Source organism: Trachymyrmex septentrionalis, unplaced genomic scaffold (assembly GCF_001594115.1).
Source record: "Trachymyrmex septentrionalis isolate Tsep2-gDNA-1 unplaced genomic scaffold, Tsep1.0 scaffold40, whole genome shotgun sequence".
In the NCBI taxonomy this organism is placed as follows: Eukaryota; Metazoa; Arthropoda; class Insecta; order Hymenoptera; family Formicidae; genus Trachymyrmex; species Trachymyrmex septentrionalis.
In genome coordinates this window covers 1,151,306-1,165,377 of record NW_017305569.1, presented here as the reverse complement: position 1 = coordinate 1,165,377, position 14,072 = coordinate 1,151,306, and the positions used below count along the sequence as shown (strand labels likewise).

The window sequence follows — 14,072 nt, the reverse complement described above, 5'->3', positions numbered from 1 at the left end:
GTTGTATCAAATCTAAAGCTCAGAACTTTTTTGTACACATAATACATAAATATTAATAAATACTACTTATTAATTCTAGTATTTTATATTAATATATAACATTGTAAAAAAGTCTAAATTTTAAATTAATATACAGTCTTAGAGTCAGTAGTATACTATACATATTTTCTTAGTAGGACGGTTTTTTGTTTATTATTAAAGAATTTTCGTAAAGTCATTTCTTTCTGCCTTTTGACAGACTCGAGTATTATTATATATTTCTTTAGAAAAGACTCAATTCTTTCAAATAAAATAAGTCAAAACATCAACAGTCGCTGCAAGTTTGGGATTTGAAAGCGACTCTTTTACCAAGCGAATAAAATAGCTATTTTTACGTGCATCTATAACAAAATGAAACGAAAAAGGTTCATTTGCTGTCTGCTGATAAGTAAGCGATCATTTGTTCTGGGAATGTGTGTGTCTGCCCAGAGAACATCTTATATACAAGATATCCTATTTTAAATAATGCATTAAAACTTTTCAAAAACTATGGCAAATATAATATGAAAAAATGTTTCAAACAAAAATTGTATAGTTTGAAGAGGACTACCATCAGAAGGTACCATTGATTTGACCTTAGGTGGCTAAGATCAGATCAATGGTACCTTCTTATGTCCCCCTCCAAACTATACAACATTTGTTTGAAACATTTTTCCGTATCTACCATAGTTTTCGAGAAATTTATTATTATTTTAATTATTATTATTTAAATCATTTTAAATTAATGTATTATTTAAAATATGAGACACCCTATATAAGACATTATAAAAACGTTTTAAAATTCATGAAATATATTTGACATTATATGAAAGACGTTTATATGGCATTTTAAGATGTCTTATGTCCCGATTTATACTCTTATATACATTATCTTCAAAATAATTGTTTCAGACATTTGCCAAAAAATAAAAATAAAAATTACTAATACCAAAACGCATTGATATGAGGAAGAATACAAAGCAAAAACTGAAATTATTTGATAAATCGATATATTAATAATATCATACTTACATAGAAATAAAAATGTTATTTCTTCTACCATACTCATATATTTTCAATAACGACGTGTCAAAATATACATCAGATTTGTTATATACTACTAAAGTAAGGTAAGTATTAAATCATTATATCGATTTATCAAATAACTTCAGTTTCTGTCTCATATTTTTCCTCTTGTCAACGCGTTTCCAGACAGTCTCGCATAATTGTGTAGTTGCACAACATTAATAATATAATACAAAATATTAGAGAATGCCAGATTAATTGACATCCAATATTTTTATAGGTTACGTATTTATATAATTTTCTCCCACAAAGTTAAAATGTTCTATTTTTTTTATGTAAATATGATCCCGATTTTTATTTCTTTATTAAACGATGTATTGAACACCGCAAAGAGATTTTAATAATTAATTTCGAATTCTCTTTCCTTTATCTATCGCAAATAAAATATTTATATATTTTATAAAATATTTCAGATAAGGTATTAATTTTTATATTAGTATTTATATATAAAAATATATTAATTTATATATAAGATAAGTAATTATTTTAATTTATATAAAAGATAAGTATTTATATATAAGAATTGTAAATCATCTGAAATTTTGAAACGCTTCGTCTCTTTTTTTACTCTCTTCGAGCATAAACAATCAGTATGAGTTTGCGCTTTCGTTCCAAGAATACGCATTTATATTTGTGGAATAATGTTGACACGCGTGGAGTAGATGACCAATTCACCAATGGAGGCGAAGCAATTTGACGCGTGGTAAACGTGCCTGTGTGTGCTGCAAATACGTATAATTCGCGGGATTCAGTGCGGGATTTAATTTATCTCTCGGCCCCAAGCTAAAGCTGCAAATCAAGCTTTCATCGAATACTAATAATTTTTATATAGAGAGATAGATAACTTTAATCTCAGTTTATTTTTAATCTTTTTTTACTTCTCAAAACTAAAAAAGTATGTTTAACTGAGATTAAAATTCATGTATATTTATTAGTTATAGAAATAGACATTAGGGTATCTACTTTTTAAGTCTCAATTAACTTATTGGCTATTAAAGTTGTTCCGTCAGCAGTGTCAAAAATTATTTTTTTTATTACGAGATTAGTAGCTCTATAATTAACTTAATAATAGATCAGCTGATACTAATTCCCATTTATGTTGTTCAGTTTAAATTATATATATATATATATATGTGTGTGTATAAAACTGAACAACTAATTTGGCATTTGGATAAAGAAGAACGAACTAATTTGTCAAAAATTATCAACTTGGAATTTGTATTATTTATGTAATTTCGATTTATATTTTATATTGATAAGAAGGGTTGAAACGTATATTTTATTTGTTCTGTTACATTCACACAGAAAAATAAAGAATTTCTGTGCATCCGAATAGCTGATGTAGGCTCTGATGGGCTTTTTTTACATTTTTCACTGATAATATTCTTATCTTTTTCATGAATTTTGCAGACAACCGGCAATTATTTTCTTCCGCCTCTCTACTTTTTTCCTCAGCCCATTTCTCAGACTCTAGTTTTTTTTTTATCGCTGATACGCTTTCTCGCGAGTTTCTTCGCAAGTGGAAATTGACATTGACCCGTGGGTGAATCGACGCGCGGATCCAGCCCTGCTACGTGTATATACATTCACATCCGTGCGTATGATGCGGTCGGTGAGAGACGGAGAGAGAGAGAAAAGTCGGGACTGTCAGGGGTGCCAGGAGAGGCCGCCGCGGCTGCGGCAGTTGAGGTAGTTGGGGCTGGTTGGGGCCGTTGGGGGCGTTGGGGCAAGCGCGAGAGTACGACTCCACGGCCTCTACGGTAGTGAGTTCGCGTTTGCGAGGAAGTCGCGATCGCGAGTTCGGTGCGTGCACACATCGGCTCGCGTACATATAATATATGTATATATACATGCCCGTCTCGGCTGTGAACGGCGCGCCCGCGGCTGCGATCGCCGACGGGTCAAACGGCGTAGCAACGGATGGCTCGCGATTCTGGCCGATCGGCTGGCTGAACATGATGCGCGCCTGCGACGATACGTCCGATGTACGATTGGAGAAGTTCCGAGCGGCGACAAACGGCGCCGTCGCGACGGCGTCGGGGAATGGGAACGCGAATACGACGCAGGAGATGGCGACGTCGAGGAAGTGCGATGGACAGCTGTCTATGCTGTGCGCGACGAACAGCTGTTCGTCCTGCAAGCCTGCATGCCGTACGTCAGAAATGGAGCAAGAGGATCACGGCCCGTCCTGGGACAACCTGCCCACCGTTATCTTGCAGGAGATATTCTCATATTTGTCACACGAGACCAGAATAAGAGCCTCCCAGGTATATAGAATGTGTGTGTGTGTGTGAGAGAGAGAGAGAGAGAGAGAATGTGTGTGTGTGTGTATGCGCGCGCGCGCGCGCACGTGTGTGTTTGGCTGTGTACGTGAGCCTTGCCTCTTGTTTTCCTTTTCTTCACGATCGTTTGCGCTGTAAACTGACCTGACATTGTGTGTGGCCGATAAAGCTGTCGCGTCATTTGCAAGAATATTTCTTATGCGACGGAATGTATACTAATGAAAATCCGCTATCTGCTTCTCGTCTGACATACGCTTGCTCAACCGTTATTTGCATGAGTAAAAGTTTACGAACGTTATCATATACATATATATATATGTGTGTGTGTGTATATGTGTGTGTGCGAGGAGAAAGGGAATCGCTATTCTTTATATATAACTCTTTTCTGCATTATTGTATCAAGCAATAAAATGGTATATTGAAATGCCAACGATCATTTATAGTGATAAATCTTATCAATATGATTGAAATTAGATCTTTAGCGATATGAAAAATTGTCAAGTTAACACATATAATGTTTTTGTAAATAATATTTTATACTATAAATATAGTAAAAATGATTGTTGGAAAATTCTATGTGCTATCTTTATATCAATAGGTTTGTTTTTTATTTATAATCAATAGACTTATGTTTTTTAACTAGACACTTGTGTGGTTTTTTCTGTTTTACTCCAATATAGAGAGAAAAGGAAAAAAGATGAATCATGTAAAAAATTTAGTTAAAAAGAACAGGCCTAATGTAAATATTGATCAAATTATTTACGTAATTATTTATAAAAATTTATGCTTAATTGATATAAAATTTGTTGATTGGACTTGTTCAATTTTCATAGGTGTGCAAAAATTGGAGATACACCTTGTTTCACCCAAACTTCTGGAAAAAAATCACTTTTGTGTTCAGAGATCAGGATAGTGTTTTGTGGGCTCGGTTCGTAAAACTTATCATCTGTTTGCAGATTCATTAAGTGTTGTGCATCGTACACATAGCATGTTTGTTATAGATTCTTGGCAAATCGTTTTGCTCTGAGTGTACACGAAGCTACGATTCGTTGGGCTAAATCTAGATCTAGAAAGATCAATTGCACAGGAGAAACGTATAGGCTCTTGAAGAAATTAAGTCACAATAGACAATTGAGAAAATTGTGCTTGGAATTCTATAGTAATACTAGTGATTCTCTTTTTGACAACGAGGATGACAGGTATTAATCTTAGTTAGTGTACAAATCAACTTTCTTGTTACATTTAATAAATAAATAATAAAGTTGGATTGTTTGTATTTTAGTAATTACAAGAGTTCTTCATCATTAGAAAGATGTGTGATAAATATTATTGAGACTTCTAATTGCCTGGAAGTCCTAAGTCTAGGATGCAGGGAAGAGTTGATTATGAATTTATCTGCAATTGTGGAACCTCTCCGTCTTCATCACTCCAAACATTTAACACACCTCAGTCTGGCATCTATCAAGGACGATCCTGACTATTATGACTTCTATGAATTTGATAACACTATTTTTAATTCGTTTATCAGATTGTCTATCTTAACTTTAGATTATGAGTATGTCAGTGATACTTTGTTGGAAGCGTTAGATAATGGATGTATGCAGAGACTTGTGATTCATATACATGGCTGGAAACCGGATTATCCAGGAACAACAAATATGGCTTGGGAAATGTTTGTTCAAAAAAAGTGAGTTACTGTAATTGTCATACTATAGTCATATTGAAGATTATTTTGATTGTTTACAAAAATAGGTAGTTAAAAAAGGACGTACCTAAATATTTATTTATTTGCAGTCCACATTGTGAATTAAGGCTCAATCTTATACATTCTTATGCCGGTGTCAAGGTTTTGGATACTGACATATTATGTCCTGCTATGCCACTGACACACTTACAAGTTCTATTCTGTGAATACATTAATATCAGTGCGTTACATCGATTATCAATGTGGTATTCACATACATTGCAATCATTGACATGGGTAGATTCGATAGATTACAAGCAGAGTATACCATCTACATTTGATCCAAACGATCCACATGGGTAAGAAAATTCTCTATACTTTGACTTAATATGTTCTCTGATGAGAGAGTATATTATATATTTGTATATAATTCCATTATAGTCCAGATCCTTTGGTGTTAGTGGCATGGAAATGTAATAAACTTATGAAGATGATGTTCCTGGGTCACAAATATTATCAAGAGAATCTATTGGCCATCGCGCGTCTCAGAGGCAATACTCTTAAATCGTTGGTATTTGCAAAAAGTGATATCACATCTGAAGTTGAATTGTGGCTCGAAGCTGAAAATATCAGACGTGTGAGTATACAAAAATTTTGGCAAATGTCTTTTATATTTTTTTCTGCCTTCTAAGAAATTAAATATTTATACGATTAAGAAACTAACGATTAAGATTGTGAAACCGAGTAATCTTAAAAATATTAAATGTTTTAACATTTAGGAAATTCGAGATATAATGGGTCCACATTGGAGGCCCTTGAGTGACTCAGATTTGCCAAAGGTGATATTAGATCCTTTCAATGGCGATAGTAGAGAAGTGATTGAACCGTTGGTTCTCAGTGATCAGAAATAATTCTCGACAGACGCCAAGGAAAATCTCTATCCAGTGTGATTGTCCAAAAACCATCTCCGGGCCACCAACATTCTCAGAAGTAATGTTATTAAATTACATCTTTTATTCTTCTACAAAATTTTTTTAACGAGGATGAAACATCGAACAGCGAATATGCAGTATAAGTTCGAAATCTCGTTGTCAATAGCGTTATCGTTTTCCAAGTTGGGAATTCTGGGTGCAATGTGTAAGAGATACAGAGAGATAAACGCACACATAACTTTCTCCTCGTTTACAATACTTCTATCGGTTATTATTGAATGTGATAAATTGTAGTCAAACTAGATCTACTTTTGACTTGTTGATGATATATCTGATGCAAATTACACATTTGCAAACAATGAGATGATCTCTTCAACTAAGAGACGATCTCTCCAGTGATTTATATACACTATAGTTTTCTTATGGGAAACTATGAGTCGCGTTTTGATGTTAACAAAGCGACGTTAAGAGTGTGATCACGAACGTACATTACCACATTAAGTGCGATATGTAAATGTATATCGTTCCTCTCATCTATTAAGTCGATATTGCCAGAAGAAGCCAGAATACATTTTATATAACTACATTTATTATATTCTGGTCAAAGAGAGCGGCACATTAGAACGACGTAGCTGAGAACAAGATTACAATGTAAGAAGACTGTCGTGAATCTTGTAAGAGATGTATCATGCAAAGCGGAGCTGGAGCAAGGATACGAACGACTTGTCCAGTAGAAAAAGAGAAAGTGTGCAACATGTAGAAGAGAGAAAGAGAGAAAGAGAGGTTCGGATCTCGTGATCTTCCACTGGAAAGAATAACAAAATTCCACAAACGTATGTAAGTAGAAATGCGTTTAACAACATATTTTTCCAATTCTCTGGGAAGTTAGGTGATAGCGAGCGCCAAGAGCATGACGTGCGAGAGTAAATATCTAGTAAGACTTCGCGAAGAGTTCGTCGAAATGAGCGGCGCGAGAGCATAAAGAGTCTTAAAAGACAAAGAGAAAGTAGAAAGAGAGCACGAAGTCAATACAGCGATCCGAGGTTATTTTTAATACCAAGACCAATCGGACGCTTTTGTACAAATGTTAACATAGCGCGGTCCACTCGATGAAGTACGTAGAACGCAGTTGCGAGCGAAAACGAAATGAAAGAGAAAAAGATCGCTTAATATATATCCACTACCTGTCTATGTATAACTTTCGACAGGTGATAATGAGTAGTGATCGAACGAGTAACGCAAATATATGTATAACCGTCTATACTCATCGTGCTCTTAGCGACCGCTGATGACGAACATATACGAATGTAGGTATATCTGTAAAATCGGAGTTATTAACCGCTAATCGTATATATGTATGTATATGTATGTATAACTGTATTATCTGTCGAACTTTAAACACGTCAACATCCGGACGCAGCGCGCATCTATTTCTGTCGTGCGATTAACAGTGACGATTCTGAGAGCGTGTTTAAAAGAGAGAAAGGAAGTGAGAGAGAAAAAGAATGAGAGAGAGAGAGAGAAAGCGCTATTCGTAACAAAGATAAAATACCAAAATGTAACCGTATATGCCGTATATACACACAGTTTACTATTCCGAGAGGTTCTTTACTTTTTTCGAGCCCTTGTATAATTATATTACATTATCGTGTATCGTAACTTATAGTCACACGTGTATTAATATTGGTTTTTATATGTGGTTTCTGTACATATATCTCTCCATGCGTTCGAGACACTGGATACACGCGCGAACGACGCGGAGATGCGTGCGGAAAAAAATATACAAGAGGAAGAAAGGAGAGATAAGGAAAGCACAAAAGGAGGGAGAATACGAGGTGGAGAAAAAGCGTTTCTTTTCGACGTACGACCAGCTGTTATACAAGATGAACGGGCCTTAATATGTACCTGAGTCGCGGATAAGGGTAAATTCACTGAGAAAATCTGTCACGCGACATCCACCATAGAGAGATAACCAGATTAAACACCTTAGAAACGGCCGCCGTCCTCCGTGAATGTGCGGTACGCCATGTGCACACGCGCCCACGTTCGCCAGGACTATGGCCATCAACTTAAGGTATATCACGCTCGTGCCCTTTCATTTCGTATTCCGCGCGTGTATATTTTTACATCAGATGAAAGAAAGGGGAGAAGTCTAACGCGAAACGAGAGGAGCCGACTGAGGGATTTCCAAAAGTCGTAACGATTAATTACCGTACGAATGCGAGCGTAATCAATTAAAGCTCGTCCGCTGATCGCCGATACTACGCGGACGAAATAAAGACTTTACCAAGTAATTTTACGTTTCTTCTCGTTTTTCTTTCAAACGAACGGAAATTTCGCGTGAAGAAGAAAAGAAAGAAAAACTATATTCGGGGACGCGGTGTCCAGCGTGTGAGTGTGAGATAAATGAGCGAGAGAGAGAGAGAGAGAGAGAGAGAGAGAGAGAGAGAAAGCGAGAGTAAAGTGTGAGAATAAATAAAAATCATGCGACAATTATGTGAGAACAAATTTAATAGCCTGCGAATAGAGGAAGAACGATAAGAAAATTATTCGAAAGCGCGGAGCGTGATGATATCGCACGTTTTGAATAACAAGATATCCGCGATTCGTAGAAACAATTCAAGTGATATGATAGTACCATCTCTGCGAGTCCTCTGTAATAAAGTAATATCATGTGTAGAAAGGCGGTCGTGCAGCCGCTCGACGCGGGCACAACGCAATTATGTAACCACGTGTCGCTAGCATGATAACGACAAAACCACAAGCATAAGACTGAACCTGCCGAAGGAGGTGTATACAAGTCGAGCGGGCTGCACGTTGCCGCCGCGCGTTGCCATATTCATAAGAGGAGGCAGAACGCGGAAAGCACATCCGGTCGAAAAAAAGAAAGAAGAAAAATTGTCACCGTTCCGAATTGAACGCGGTAACCGTCTTTCCTCACGGTGTTTTCTCCATTGCGCTTTAGACGCGGCTTTCCTTCCACGTTGCTTTCCACCTCGGCCTGGTCTAAATCGCTTCGCCGTTGCGATCGAGCGGATGCGAACGTATTTATGAATATGCGCGTCGCGAAAGCGAAATAAATAACAAAGGGATGGTGCACAAGCTAGCGTTTAGATCGGAATAAGCCCTGCGAGAGCTCACTCGACGGCGGTTCTCGTACAGAAGCCGATATTATAAACTAAACCCTTAAAGCAGCCTGCCAAGAATCAAAATACTGTAAAATATCAAACGAACGCTAGCCAGTACAGAATGCTAAGATCTATTTTTTAAGAAGCGAATGTATATTTTTGTACTAAGGCAGGCCTTAGCGTGTGATCGTGTCTTCTTGCACATAAATGGCGAGACGAGAGCTGTGATTGTAACGTGTTGGCTATACAAAACACAGGCAGGGACAGAAAGATAGAGAAATCAACACGGGAAATGTATGTCGAAAGCGTAATCATGCATAGTATGCGAACAACACGGGGGAAACACGATATTAGGATCCCTGATTGATTGTTACCGAGTGAGCTGTAGGCATAGGCAGGGCGTTATAAAATCGAGAATAAAACATCTGTGATAAAGTAGAAAATCTTACAAGCGTGTTCGAGAGTGGATGAAGATCGGCGAGTGTCGGTAGAAAGTAGAGGAAACAAAATCAGGAGAAAAGAAAGAAAGAGAGGGCTGTGGAGGACCGGAAGTCTATGCGCGGGCGTTGACGAAACTTGTACGCGCAAAATCAGCGATTTCTTCGAGACTTGAAAGAGAGTCCAGTGACCCTGACGCTCCGAAGAAGAATTTGTCGTGCATACGATCGATTGGTAGCAGCAGATCGAAAGAAAAATGAGAGTGAAAGAGAGAGAGAGAGAGAGAGAGAGAGAGAGAGAGAGAGAGAGAGAGAGATTGTCTTTCGACAAGATAGCCCGGTCTAACTAGCAGACGACGACGACAACGACCCGATCAGCTCAATCGCGCGCTTTACGTGGGTTTGCACGTTTATTTTTCTTTTTTTTCTTCTCGGCCAGAGCTGGAGCGATCAGGTGTGCGCGTCCCGCGGAGGAGCCGTGGTACTCTTATCGGAAGTCTAGTATACAGCGTAGTGTATATTTCCCGCATGATCCTCGTCGTTTAAGGACGTACAAGTACAAGTACCATGGCTCTAAAGCGGAATCACGGCCAGCGCGAAGAATTTTTCTTGTTGCCCCGTCTACGACATTCCACGATGAGAAGCGAGGATCGGGGACACGCGCGACCGCTCCGTCGACTTCTAAACGAACAACGTTGGTCTTCTCGACTCACCCCAGCTAGAGAATCTTTACGCTGCAGCGGCTAGCGTTCCTCCGTCGATTATAATCAGCCGCTGATGGCGAAGCGCGCGCGCATTTAGATAAATTATGATAAAGAAAGAGAGAAAAGGGAAAAAAAAAAGAGCGTTAAGTTATCGTCGACTGAAAGCAAGATCGCACAAGATTATCGGGGTATAGCCGGAGTATGTATATGTATGTATATAGTTTGATTTTGACACGGACACGCGACACGTAGACGCATTTTGTTGAAACCCGCGCGAACGAAACAGTCGCCGTCAGTCGGGTCAGTCGGCGGCCACGAGTAATATTATAAGTTCCTAAAAAGATATATTTTACACAGTTTAAGCGATAGAACGAAGAGAGGGCCGGCATACGAATACAAACATCCGTGCACGAACAAGAAAGGGAGCATTCAGTTCGACGTAGATTTGTTCACTCGCTCGTTCGTTCATTCGTTGATTCGTTTTCGGCGCTTTCCAATACTTTCGGACATGGCACGAATAACGTCGTCATAATTTAATCAAGTACGAGTACATGTAATGATGTAATCCATTCCAGTCGACGGGAATGAGCGTGATGTTTGTGTCGCGAGGAAGAGATCGGACAGGCAGTGCGTATCGTCGAGAAAAAAATCGGATCCGGGAGAAAACCGCCAAGTATTGCATATAGTATATCGATCGGAAGCAGATTTGATCTTGTACGAGTTGTGCGTGTCTTGTTTTGATAATTGCCAAGAGCGTGTTCGATAGACTATTAACTTAATTCTCAAAAAACGACGATCTTGTTAATTCTAAGATGCACAAACGAACTTAGTGTAATTATATGTCTATAAGTTTCCGTAGATCGTCTATCGATTAGGTCGACCGATCTTATCTGAACTGAAAATGCGACTTGCGTTCTTTTCGAAACACACGGCTCGTACTACGTTTCCGATTGACTTGTACCTGTCGTCGCGACGTCTGCGATCATCGCGTTCCGTTCGTAACAAATGATCTTAGCCCATTAGGACGGGAACGGGATCGCCAGACACGCGCATTCCTCTATCGATATCACACGTAAGAGTTACACAAACAGCGTTAGATGTAAGCAACGAGTTATGTAAGCGAGAACAGAAATTTGTACCGTCGCGCAATCAAGCCTGAAGGTTTCCGGAATCTTTCACAAAGGGCTTTTACGGTCTCACGTATATATTTTGTCGCTATATATGATATTCGTTTATAGTTACGAACGGATCTTACAATGTTCTAGTTGTAGCGTGCGCAAGCATATAATGCCATCGAGCATGGGGTGGTCATTCGAATGCACATCCGTCCCGAATGCGTGGGACTTTTAGCTCTCTATCACCCAAGTTGTCTCTCCCAGAATTCAGAGGAAAGGGTGTCGCGCAATAAATTAAGATAAAACTGTGCTTTTGGAAACGTAAAGCTTGGAAACGCCAAGTTTCCATGTTGAAACTTGAAGTTATTAAAATTATTAATAAAGAAAGGAACACGATGAAAGAAGAGAATAAAACTAGTGACGTGGCACAGGGCAATAGAGAGTTAAATCGAAAAGAAAGCGTAGCGTGTAATGGTGAATGATTCAGAGCATCGAAGCACAGTATCACGTTCATCATTGCAATTTGTATTGCGTGATGCATGATCAGCGAGAGATCGAAGAATTGTGCGCGACGAGAGATAGTCTCTCGCGTATTATTTGAAAGGGTATTAAACCAAGCAAGAGCGATGTGAAAGAATTTGTACGACGATCATCTTCGTTAGATACGCCGTCATCGAAGTAAATTCTTGAACACTCGCCTGCGATAAAAACTGACTGAGAAACGTGCTAAATCGATTCTGGTCGTTAATGCAATTTCTAAGTGTATATTTCAGATTTGAAGCGTTTTAAAACAAAAAGTGGCATTCGGGCGTTGTGCAGTATATATATTGGCGTTATTATATAATACTATCGGTATAAAATTTGATTTATCACTGTAAGAATCTTTTTCAGAATCAAGAATTTCACTTTTAGCACGGAAATGTCAGTTTTAGCTTCTCAGCGCAGGGAACGTATAATCTATCCAAGAGGGTAGAAACCACTTAGTACTCAAATATTGCTGACCACAGAATCTCGCCGAGTTCAACCGATGAATAATTACAGTCGTATATAGAAGATATCGGTCACTTTTGAAATTCGTCGATTAAATTGTTCTTAAACGGATCTTCCCGGACCTCAATTTTTCAAAGTGGCACCGCGGTATTAAACGGTTGAATAAGAACGGGACTCTATTAAGCGTAACAAAAGCAATTGAGGAAAAGCGATCGTTGCTTTGCGAATGTTGTTCCCCATCGGTGGAACATAGTCGAAACGACGCGAAATCACGGCGACGCGGCCAAGCGGACCAAGGTATACCTGTAATTACTTCTTGTCGACTCTGTAGCATTTAGTTTCGTTAAGTATTAGCATCGTCGGCAGCTGATGCCGATTGTACACATTGTGATGAAGAATTGCGCGAAAGTCACGCGCTCGCTCTCCGTGACGGTGACTGCGTGCTCGCCGCGATTTAGCGTCGCTTTCACATTTTCCTGTCTGCAAAAGCGGCGCTTCGTCGATGCGTCTCGACATGTTATTCGTTACACCTGGCGTCGTTTTAATCAACGGCGCCGAGGAAGAAAAAAAAATCGCGATCGGTGCTAATTAATCGACATGTTATCAAACGTAAACGTGTTGCGTCGCATGTTTCTCGTATATGTGATACGCGTTGCATATGCAGATGTAATAAGGGATGTCGAGGAAAAGGGATGTATTAGCGAAGGGAGTCTTGGAGTGTTCTGGCAATCGACTTTTCCTTGGCGATGTAACGAAATATTGTATCCAATATTGTAATTGCGAAGTTTCATCACGAATAAATCTTCGCCACGGATTCTTAATATCGAGTCGTCGACCAAAAGGAAAAGTTCGCTTCCAAGTTCCTTCGTAGACGGAATAATCGTCTCACTATCGATATATTTTCCTTCGAACAGTCTGCGTAAGCGAATCTTAAGACAGTTGTCCTTATTACTTCGATAGGACAGATCTTGTTCGGACATAGTTCGCTATGTATTAAGGAGACGGGTTTACAGAGCGCGTGAACAGCGCGTAGACAAGCGCGGGGACCCGTTTCCTTTTCGTATGCTGTCGATGCGAGATCGAAATGGCATCAGCATCGACTCGGCATATTGAAGTCTCACTCGTTGTTGCTTGTGATGTCGGACCATCATCCGAATGAACCAACCGCGCTATATATTTTTCTCTGCCAATGTAATCGCGTCAGTACACTACCGAATAATTGTCTCACTTAGCGAGAATAACGAATTGTAAGATGTATATGTATGTACGTTGCGTGTTCGTCTATTCTATGCGTATTATATTGTGTGCGTGAACGCGCCGACGAGAGAGGCTTCGCGATCGTAGATTAATTAATCGCGCGGCTTAATTCGACGATGAGGAATCGCGGGAGGTCGGTTGATTTTTCGCTGTCCTTTTCGTGCTCGTTGTTGTATCTGTTCGAGACCGCGGATAACAGCGGCATTAAACACGAAGCTCGTTGTAATTGTGCATTATTTTCTAAGCACTATCGATGTTAGTTCAAGCCACTTCCCGACGCCCTCGACGCGCGTCGAATCGCATCTAATTGTAAAACAATGAAAATCAATACGCTGCAAAAATAATTGGAGGCTTATATTCTTTCTCAAAGAATGATAACAGCTTTAAAGATTATGAATATTTAATTAAGAACAAAGTTTAAATCTTGAGATTGAGAATC

At 38.9% G+C, this 14,072-nt stretch overlaps 1 protein-coding gene across 3 annotated transcripts in view; it reads left to right on the top strand.

Annotated features, from left to right (window-relative positions):
* The first annotated feature begins 2,841 nt into the window (after positions 1–2,841).
* Positions 2,842–14,072, top strand: part of LOC108750985 (F-box only protein 33-like) — an 11,604-nt gene continuing 373 nt past the window's right edge. The window contains exons 1-8 of one of the 3 annotated variants that reach the window (XR_001939462.1): positions 2,842–3,371; positions 4,220–4,314; positions 4,388–4,585; positions 4,669–5,073; positions 5,181–5,429; positions 5,512–5,707; positions 5,850–6,060; positions 6,610–12,570. Coding sequence is in view for 1 of the 3 variants with exons in the window: in XM_018490893.1 (XP_018346395.1) it covers positions 2,943–3,371; positions 4,220–4,314; positions 4,388–4,585; positions 4,669–5,073; positions 5,181–5,429; positions 5,512–5,707; positions 5,850–5,981 (1,704 nt within the window). In the remaining 2 variants the exon portion in view is untranslated. Of the gene's footprint in view, positions 3,372–4,219; positions 4,315–4,387; positions 4,586–4,668; positions 5,074–5,180; positions 5,430–5,511; positions 5,708–5,849; positions 12,571–14,072 lie in introns of those variants that run through there. The other 2 variants (XR_001939461.1, XM_018490893.1) reach the window with 2 other exon arrangements.